The 11,015-nt window shown below is 35.8% G+C and overlaps 1 protein-coding gene across 2 annotated transcripts in view; it reads right to left on the bottom strand.

Annotated features, from left to right (window-relative positions):
* Positions 1-409: 409 nt before the first annotated feature.
* si:ch211-204c21.1 (disabled homolog 2) overlaps positions 410-11,015 on the bottom strand; it is a 41,302-nt gene continuing 30,696 nt past the window's right edge. Inside the window, exons 9-14 of one of the 2 annotated variants that reach the window (XM_067438288.1) lie at positions 10,693-10,755; positions 7,605-8,219; positions 6,434-6,581; positions 3,010-3,507; positions 2,231-2,310; positions 410-2,134 (exon numbers count right to left, since the gene is read on the bottom strand). In XM_067438288.1, coding sequence (XP_067294389.1) covers positions 2,066-2,134; positions 2,231-2,310; positions 3,010-3,507; positions 6,434-6,581; positions 7,605-8,219; positions 10,693-10,755 — 1,473 coding nt within the window. In that variant the 3' untranslated portion in view covers positions 410-2,065. Of the gene's footprint in view, positions 2,135-2,230; positions 2,311-3,009; positions 3,511-6,433; positions 6,582-7,604; positions 8,220-10,692; positions 10,756-11,015 lie in introns of both variants that reach the window. The other variant, XM_067438287.1, reaches the window with a different exon arrangement.

Raw genomic sequence — 11,015 nt, 5'->3', positions numbered from 1 at the left:
ATTTCATCAAAAAATAAAAATACTGGTTTCTAATATACTTTAAAATGTAATATATTTATATGATACATTGTAATAATATTTCACAGTATTGCTGTTTTTACTATATTTTTAATTAAATAAATGCAGCCTTATAAGAGACTACTTTTTAAAATCATTAGTTTCCAAACTTTTGACCAGTATACATATGTTGTGCTTGTTAATCGTGGTAGTGCTAGTATATACTATTAAATGTTAATTACTGCCTGTGTTTCTTAAGTATTTCCTGACCTTAGTGGACATACTTCCTGTTAACATTTATAAAACCGTCTGCTGATCCCATTTAGAGCATATATAAACCAGTAGATTCCCATTTTGCCACTACAGTAGTACATTTTTAATATATGAAATATATGAGACACGTGAGACTCAAATCAGTCAATCATCACTTTAATGTGAAGTAAACCTAACTGGTCTTCCAGACTTGAATACAAACTTTGCAAAAGATAAATAGGACAATTCTGAATCTATTCCTACTAACTAAAATTCCAGTTTATTGCAGCGAGACAATTTTTTTTAAACACCTTAGTTCTATAACATCCAAGGTAGAAATGGCATAGTGCATAACAGAGCAGATATTTATATATGTACACACAGATACAATTCACATAGTTCATTCTGACAAGGCTTCAACATCCAGTATAGTACACGCATTCCTTTTTTTCTTAAAAATCATTAATTCACTGAGATGAATGCATATCCATTACACTGTTAAGCCTCACAATATTGTATGTTTGCCTTTGCCCACTTAATTTGTCTGGTGGAAACCGATTATATCCTCATCTATCAAAAAGGAAAACATTAAAAATACTAGCAGTGTAGTAAAATGTCATCGATCAGACAGACACATCAATATACTTATATTACGTATTACCTGAAACATTCTGGATGATCATGTTTCACGCAAAACAATGTGCTTAATAAGTATCGTCTAAAATTCATACAGGTAACATCCTCCAACACTATGGACAGATATTATTTTTGAAGGTGTTTATAGTTGCAGCACCATTGACAACATGCCAGTGGTCACAATTAAAGAATACTCATTCAATGCAATGTCAAATCAAAGCAAAAACAGAGAACTTTTAACCTGATAACAGTACATACTGTATATAAGTGAAAGTAGCAAGCTCACAACCTTACAAATAACAGCACTGGATATAGATCATAAAAAAAAAATAATGTCTCGCAAGGGATTCAGTTTAAATACAGGTTGATTAGAGTCATATATAATGAACAGGTCAGTACAGTATGTAGCATGTGATTAGTACAGAGCAGATCATCAGATGTTGATTGCACAGTTATCATATTAAAGCATACCCCTAGAGATATATACATTGTCTCTCTGCTGTCCATCACGTTGGTTTTTGTTTGGACGTTATATATAATCCAGGATTATATTTTTGTCACAAAAAAAGGAGAAAAAAAAAGACAATCTGGAATCTTATTCAGTTTATATGAAAACATAAAAACATCTGTCAAAATTAGTGACCAATCATGCCCTATAAAGCGTTTGTGTAAAAGTAAACATATAAAGTCAAAATAATACTGCAGTGTGATCAAACAATACATCAATGCCTAGTCTACTGGTGGAAAAAAGACAAATTTGCTTTTGAGTGCTTTTAGTACACAAAACAGAACCATTCTCACCATGTTGTTTAGAGACGAACTGCACTGAAATTCAGTGGTATCAACAGGATACCAGCATGACAGTTTATTTTCAGCCTGCCCACGACCACCATGCAGATCCAATTCTGGTTTATGAAAGGAGGAGGATTGCACACACTTCATTTGGCTGTCAGACATTGGCTGTGACATCAGAGCTAAGAGACCAGCTCTTGAACAGGATGCACTTTAGTGGGAAAGCTAAATAAAATGGTGCTCTGTAAAAAAAACAGCTGTGGTCATGAGCTCAAACAAAACCTTATAAAGCTGTAAGAAGCATCTGGGATGGAATTGTTTTTTTGCATAATTTCTTTGTTCAATGATTTTTCTTTGATCCATACGGAGTCATCAAGGTGGCCGGCTATCATGCAAACGGGTTTCCAAATGGGTCTCTGAAAGGATCTAAGCCCTCTGCCTTTATAGAAGGAGCACTCTGTAAAGATATGTAAATATGCTTGAGGTTCTCGGGAATAAACCAAATAATTTGTTGTGAGATCATTTTGTTTCATAAGGATGTACATATACGTACAGTTACGGGTACAGACGTGGAAAACAGATCTTTTCCAAAGGAGTTGTCGAATGGGTTCTGACCTCCGATCTTCAATGGCTCTGCAGGAAAATAAATAAATCATTTGTCCAGTCAAAATGTTCCAATACAATAATCTAGGAAGTAAGATTTTAAGTTAATATTTCAATAACACTTTCCAATGTTAGTGATTCTCTGATATTGGCTAATGGTCACATGACATAGGTAAAAACATAATAAAGCACTTATATCTCTATTTGCATCTTTTTTTTTAGTTTTAATAGTGTCACAGTCCACATTCTGTTCACATAGTTTTTTAGGAACTCAATGAATTTGAATATGATAATATAATGATGACAATAATAATAATAATACAATTGACTGGAATATTATGGTTTTATTTCAATTGCACTGAAAAAGAAAGTATTTGATATGTATGAGAATTTGATAAATAGATTTTTTTTTATGCTACAAGTTACACAATACTAATATATATGTGCTTAATTTTTCACTTTCAAATATTAAATCCTCAAGCTCTTAAAAAACTGCAGGAAGACCTCTGTGTTTGACGCTCCCATTACAAATCTGGAGAAATGCTAAAAATGTACATCCACAAATATGTTGAAAATTGTGTGAATGTGTAATAAAGTGATTCTGGCATATGTAGCGTTCCCAAATGAAGTGACTCAAACTCACAGCAGATGCAGAAATGTTAATTAAATTCTGATAAAATTGTTAAAATGAGTGAGATATTAAACACAAATACAGCAATATCTGCTCACCTTTCCTTGCTGGCACATTTGGTGGCTTGGCTATCTGGAAATCCTTAAACATGTCCTTGACATCTCTTTTCTCCTTTTCTCCTAGAGGATCCAGGTCAACAAAAGCATTACTGTCCACCTTTGGAGCTTCTTTGGTGGCTACTGCCCGGGGTGGAACCAGTGGAGGGGGACTGGAGCTCTGCTGTCTATCAGGCAAAAGACTGGGTGGAAATATGCTGGCCTGAAAGGGGTTCCCAAGGGGTGTTTGAGGGGTCCAGGATCCATTGGATCCATTGGAGACTAGGGTGGTGGTCCATGATGGAAGCTGCTGGGTTGCGGTCGAGGTTCCAAAACTTCCAGGGCTAGTTCCCCAGGCAGACCCAGGAGGAGTGGAGAAGATGGGTGCTTGAGTGAGGTGGTGAGAGGCACTGGTGGTGCTGGAGAAGATGGAAGAGAGGGGCTGATTCCAAGGAGCCGCTCCAGGAGTGGAAACTGCAGATGGAGCTTGTAGAGACAACCCTTCTTTAGAGAAGATGTATAGTTGATAAAAAGAAGGTTAAATATTAAAAAGCTGCACTTATTCAATGTTCTTCTTAAGCCTATAGTTTAATGGGCCATGCAATCCTCTGTACGCAAAGATTTTTCATTTAATTTAAAATTTGTAATTACTATGGTACACAGAATAGTAATCAGCTGCCTCTTTTGTGAATATTATTCTACTGTACATTATCCTTTAAATGTTTGGGAGACATGAATACTTTTCTGGATGCATTAAATAATGTGACAATTAATACATTTATAATGTTACAAAATATCTTATTTCAAATAAATGTTTTTCTTTTAAACTTCAAAAGAATCCAGAAAGAATGCATTATGGTTTCCACAAAAATATTAAGCATAATAACTGTTTTCTATCTTGATAATAATATTGAAAGGCCATGTGACACTGAAGACTGGCGTAATGGCTGCTAAATACGTATCTTTGTCATCACAGGAATAAATGACACTAACATATACTCCAATAGAAAACAGTGCTTTTTAAATTGTGATAATAATAACTGATTGTATTTTTGATCAAATAAATTCAACCCGGGTAGGCATAAGAAACTTCAAAACATCAAAAACATTCTTACCAACTTTTGAATGGTAGTGTCTACGTAATTCAATAATCCCAATATTTAAGTTAGTTGGCTTGGGTAAGTACAAATCAGATACCGTGCCTGTTCAACAGGGAGTTCCTCAGGGTTCAGTACTGGGTCCAATTTTATTTAACATTTATATGCCTCCGCTTGGGCAGATCATCAGGAAATATGGTCTTGGGTATCACTGCTATGCGGATGATACACAGATTTACATAACACTAGTCCTGATGTTCATTGCTCACTAATAGCTTTGCGAAGCTGTCTAGCAGAGATCAGTATTTGGATGCAGAATAACTTCCTGAAGCTGAACGGCTCCAAAATGGAATTAATGCAGTGTACAATTGGTACAGTGGGGTAAAGCCGAGCAGATCAGTTTGATTGTTGATTCCTGCACGGTAATCCCTACTTCACAGGTGTGAAATCTTGGTGTCATTTTTGATCCACAATTAACTTTTGAAGCACACATAAAACACATCTCTAAAATTGCATTTTTCGATCTGAGAAACATAGCTCGATTAAGACCTTTTCTCCCTTTTGCAGACACAGGCTTTTACATGCCTTCATTACAACTAGGTAAGATTACTGCAATGCCTTGTTCTCTGGACCTCCAGCTAAATTGTTGAGCAAGCTTCAGTATATTCAAAATTCTGCCGCTCGTATTTCTCCTCGTGAACACATTACACCGGTTCTTTCAAAATTGCACTGGCTTCCTATAAATGTTAGCCTGGATGCCAGCCGAATTTAGCCCCGACCACAATTCTTTAAGGTCAGGCAGTTCGGTCTGGCCTCGCTCCATAGAGGAATAATTATCCCCGAACAGAAACTGTTCGGACCAATGAAATCATCAGGGCGGGCTTTAGACGACGGACAGATGATCAACAGTAATGTAATCATGCACGTTATCAAAGGGGCTTGGATTATATTTGTTTGAATCCTAAACGGAGAGCTTGTTTGTATATGCATTCACCTTCACAATTTCTTTCAAAATGATGATCATGTTGGGTAAGTACTCTGTATCATTATTATTATAATTTTTTTTACAACACTGGCAAAGATTGTGTATTACAGCCTGATTCCAGGGTGCTTTGCCAAGTTTTTACAACAAAACCCGCCAACTACTAGCCCTAAACAATAGCTTCTCGGGGGGTTCTCCGGGAAAAAAATGGCGTTTGGGGGGTAAAATGTGTGTTATTTTTGCAAGGTTGCCTGCTAAAATTCGCACTCATGGGTCTATATCACATAATAGTCGCTTCAACCCGCAGACATAGAAAACAACCGGCGAAAAAAAACACGGACTTGGCAACACAGTGCAGTTGAGCTCTGTTGACATTTGACAATGCGTCTCTCCGTTGCTCTGATTGGTTGTAGGTCTATCCATTTGATGTCTTTCCTGGTTCGGTTGAAACCCGCCCCATAATCACAGCCCAATGGAGCAGTTTCAGACTCATATTCTGACTAGAATTGAGTATGACCACGTCAGGCTACATAAATGTGAGAATTGATTTTAAAATTCTTATTTTAACATACAAGGCACTTCCTGGGACTGCACCGGAGTATCTTTGTGACCTCATCAGTCCTTATACTCCATCACGCTCTCTTCGGTCTGCTAACGCTCTCTCACTTCACCAGCCTTCATGTAAGCTTAAGACTATGGGGAAAAGAACCTTTTCATACAAAGCACCCAAGCTATGGAGTGTGCTTCCTCTGACCATCAGAAATGCACCAACGTTGAGTCATTTTAAAAAGTTGATTAAAACACATTTGTTTAAGACTGTTTTTCTTTAATAATTTGTTGTATTGCTATTGTTGTTTTTATTGTTTTTGTATTTTATTTATTGTTGTATTATTGTTATTTTACTGTAGTGCTTTGGGTTTAAGAAAAGCGCATTATAAATAAAATGTATTATTATTATAAAAATATACCGTATAGGTAACATCACGTAAAAGTTTTGAGACTGGAACTGCACCATTCCATTGTTTGCTTGACACTGATTAACCTTAAACTTTCTGTGCATTTGGCACTAGCCAATAGTTCATTTTGGACCATGGCATCAACTTTCATCTGAAGTGACCTGCACTGCATTCATGATGAACATTTGATCAGTTCATGCATTCCCTGGGAATCAAACCCATGACCTTCGACATTGCTAGCACCATGCTCTATTGTTGAGCTATAGGAATATATAAACAGAAGAACACTCAAACTTTCATTTGAATAGGAATCTCTGACATTTTGAAAAAGCATTTTATTGCAAACTCACAAATGTCAAGTTATTTATTATTTATTGTCTTGAGCGTCTTACCAAGAACTGTGAGTGTGTCAGTGGACAAAGGGCTCCTGCTGAACAGACTGGCGGAGTTGACAGGACAGTTCTCGGGTTGAGGAGGTGGTGATTCTGATTGGTTTGGTGAAACAAATAGATCCATCCCAAGTTTTTCATTTGAAGGGGACTATAAAAAAAGATAAAAACAGTCATAAAACAGATTCCAATCTGGTTAAAAAGGGATTAAACAAGCATAATAAATTGTAATGTAAAGAAATATTATTTTTATAGAAATGAACCTTAGAAAACCTTATAGAGTATATAAACACTACTATTCGAGTATGAAGGCTTTAAGATTTTTATTTTTATGTTTTCTTTTAAAGAAATGTATTCAGAAAGGACACATTAAACAAAGAATAAAGACATTAATAATGAGATTTTTATTTTAAATAAATGCTCTTCTTTTGAACTTTCTATTCATCAAGGAACCAGGGAAATATATCATGGTTTCCACAAAAAAGTTGTATCAATGTTGAAAAAAGTTGTGCTGCTTAAGAAGAAATGTTTCTTGAGCAGAAAATCAGCATTTTATAATGATTTCTGAAGGATCATGTGACACTGGAGACTGGAGTATGTGATGCTGAAAATTCAGCTTTGCCATCACAGGAATAAATCACATTTTAAAATACATGAAAATAGAAACAGTTATTTTAAATTGTAATATTTTATCACAATATTACTGTTTTTACAGGGGTTTTTTTGTGATCAAATATATGCAGCCTTGATGAACATAAGATACTTTAAAAAGTGCGTGTGTGGGCTATGATATATATATATACACACATATATTTATATATATATATATATATATATATATATATATATATATATATATATATATATATATATATATATATATATATATATATATATATACACACACACACACACGTACACACACTGTATATATATATATATATATACTGTATACACACACACACACACACACATACATATTAGCATTAGCAAATAAATCCTTACCTTACAAGTACAACTGAAGCATTAAAATTAAGGTAAACAACATTACTAGATCATGAAGTGGTATTAGATATAAATATGAAAGCAGTACGAAGAAAAGTAGAATGTGAAAGAAGCCATTTAATTATCAATTTAAAACGTATGATCATTGAAGTCATTTTTGTAATCTCACCTTTACACTCCTCCTGCCCCTCCCGGCTTTCATATTGAGTGGTGGAGGGCTTATAATAACCGAATCCTTGGTTGGATTGACAGGTGCTTCACCAATGCTTCCATTCTCATGCGTCCCTCCATTCTGCACCGGTTGCATCTTCTCCGTATCTCCCACAAACAGATTAGGAGTCACTTTTCCATGTCCGTTCTGCTCTTGAACTGGGACAGTATTCTGAGTCCAACTAGTGACTTCTGCAGCTCTGCCATCTAAAGGCCAGTGGCCATTGCTCAGAGCCTGGATGACTGTCCTGTTAGAGAGTTGGTCGAACTGCTGGCCCAAGTAGTCAGAGTCACCATTCTTAGGGCCACCATTGAACAAGTTATTAGGGATGTGGTTTTCTGTGGCAGGGTCATCCCTGATTGATTGGTCGTCGCTTTTTGAAAATGGGTCATCACTGAACGGGTCATGGATAGGGGCGGGGAAGAAGTTGAGCTGAGAAGAGAAGGGGTTCTCAGGCGAGAGGCTGGACGGGGCTCTGGGGACAGAAGACGAGGTGAAGGGGTTTCCTTTAACGCAGTTCTGATTGCTGTCTATCTCAGTGGACAGATCCATCAACAGGATGTCCTCACACTCCTAAAGGAAGATTAAGAGGATTGGGAGAGAATCAGAAAGAGAAGAATAAATAATAACATGAATGCATTTATGAGGAGGATGAAGTCATGCATGAAGAACAATAAACTTGTTCCATAGATACGTAGATGATGCGGTGTTGTCTATCAATCAGAAATGCAAACATGGGCATTCATGGAATAAGTGTAGGGTTGCCAACCTTTTCATAATTCATAATTGTTCTGTCTTTAAGGGAAGTGTCTGTTTTTCTGTTCTTAGTGTCCTTTCAGAACAATATTTGTTTTGCATTTAAATCAATATTACACGATTGTTCAAAAGATTTGAGGAGGGAAAATGTCTCAAAAGGGGTGCATTTATTTAATCAAAATACAGTATAATGGTAATATTGTGAAATATTATTACATAACATATACAAATTTTATTTGTAGCAGCCATTACTTCAGATCCTTCAGAAATCATTCTAATCTGCTCATTAGATGCTCAAGAAACATTTCTGATTATCTTCAATAAAGATTTCTTATAAATGTTGAAAACAGTTATACAGCATAATGCTTTTTTTTATTAATAGAAAGTTCAAAAGAACAGCATTTAGTTGAACATTATAAATGTCTACTGTCACTTTGCTAAATAAAAATGAAAAATGTTTATTAAGAAAAATCTATGTTGCTGTGTTGACCTGTTCTGTATGGAGCTTTTGTAACTGTTGTAATGCATTTTATGTCTGTAGAAATAGAGAGTCCTGATATTGAAAACTGCTACACAGACACTACATTTGACAATGGGTGAAGAACCAAGGAAGAATGGAGGGCAGCTAAATAATCAATCCATTTCTGTCGGATTCCATCAGTGGTGTTTTAAATTGAGCAGGCAAAGTCTTCACATTTTTTATACCAAATGTAAATTTATGTCCCCATTCTACTTATTTTTCCTGGTTATATAAACATTATATAAAAAATAGAGACCAAATATAGTACCATTTTATATTTTTTACACTAAGTAATGTTCTATTTATTGAAACCAAGTTAGTCATTTTATGCATTTTTATTCCAAAATAATAACTAAAGGCAGTAACAATTTAAACAACATTTTTTTTAATAGTCAACTTATTTTCAGCAGTCATCAAGCTTGTACACAATGGTCACAGACACGAAGATACCTTTAATTTCCCCAAGCTGATTCCTCACTAAAACCCCTCACAGTCATCATGTTTTCAGACCATTTCAAGTTTGTTTTTATGTGACATAAAGCAGTAATATCTAAGTGGCTTAGTTGTTTTCTTCACATTAAGGCCATCATTATCTTCATTCAGGTCGATCCATGAACGCGCACAAAAATAAGAGGTGGGATATATCGTACGAACCAATCATATGTGATGGATGTTTATTCTCTATTGCCCCCACTTAACTCAATGCAATGCATGCTTTAGCGGGTCTGTTATAAGTCAATGGGGACAGAGGAGGCAGAAGAGACGCAGAGCCCCGCTGTAACTCTAGGGACAGTGTAACTTTATAAAAACTAGTGACTTTTACACTTTTTAATGTCACATTTATTAGTAGTAGTAAATAGCATTCAAGTTTGCTGTTTTATATTTGTAATATTGATTATTGTCTCATCCAGATTTTTTAAGGAGGCACTGCCTCCCTTGCCTCCTTGGAGTAAAAAAATAATAATAATCGGTGCATTAGTGTCCCTTGTACTCTACTAAAGTTGGCAACCCTACTTAAGTGTTTTCCCCCAATATGCCATGCTTTTGACAACAAAACACTGGTTAAAAAATGGAATAGATAAACTTCACAGTATATGCCCACATTACCTGAACTTGTTCTCTCACAGTCATTGCAAAGTTTAATTAGAAGAACAGAACACACTGTGCATTAACACCACTTGTAAAAAGTCAACAGCAAAGCAGAAGCTAACTAGATAATGGAAGATCAATTATTTTTGTTGAAACTCATGTATTTTACATTTAAACTATTTAACACATCCAAAGGCCTTAGAATTCATAATACTGAGAAAAACAGCCTCATATGGCTGCAAAGCTCCTCTATAGAGCAGTCAGTGTCTTCAGACAACTGAGCCTTGTTGAGTTTTTAGTGCTTGTTATTTTTGTTGGCCTGAGCACAGGCCTTCTACTCCCCATGACGCCATTTTCTTCATTTGAGGTCAATCAAGCACCAGAGACTAAACAAGGACTATAGCAGGATATGAGACTTGTCTAAATGCCACTGGTCTCTTTCTAACAGTGTAATGTCTCATTTGGATAATGTTGCTTTGGTCTGGTTTAATGAGATGGTGTATAATAGAATTTCATTTAAATAACATTAATAGTGTTAGGCTAGCTTTCTTGTGTTAATAAATTAGTGTCACAGTTGAAACAAGCCATTAAAAGGAAAATTGGAGTGAAGTCTCACATTCAGTCTGAATGTTTATATTTATACATAAATATGCGTGACTCATTCTTGCCCAACCGTCTTACCGAGGGAGAGTTTAAGTCAGGTGGGGTCGACATGTCTCCAAACAAGTCCAGCTGTTCAACGCCCTGCAACAGAGTTGTAAAAGAAAAACAAGATTCAGTCCAGATTATGGACAACAAACTGAATCCAAATAACCAAAACACCTAAGAGAAGAGCCATTCAAAATGAGAGCAGATGAATGGGAGGAAATGAGCAGTGAAGAGAATGAGGAGAATTGTGTTTTTTTTTCAAAGACTGTGAGTGAAAGGATTGGTGGGAGAATGTCCAGAGCTGCTGTGTTGCATCTCAGTTATTTCCTGTCTGCTAACTTCATTAGCTTTCACCC

This window comes from Pseudorasbora parva, chromosome 3, assembly GCF_024679245.1.
Source record: "Pseudorasbora parva isolate DD20220531a chromosome 3, ASM2467924v1, whole genome shotgun sequence".
NCBI classification, from domain to species: Eukaryota; Metazoa; Chordata; class Actinopteri; order Cypriniformes; family Gobionidae; genus Pseudorasbora; species Pseudorasbora parva.
Note: the sequence above shows the minus strand (reverse complement) of the source record. Positions and strands in the feature narration are given on the sequence as shown.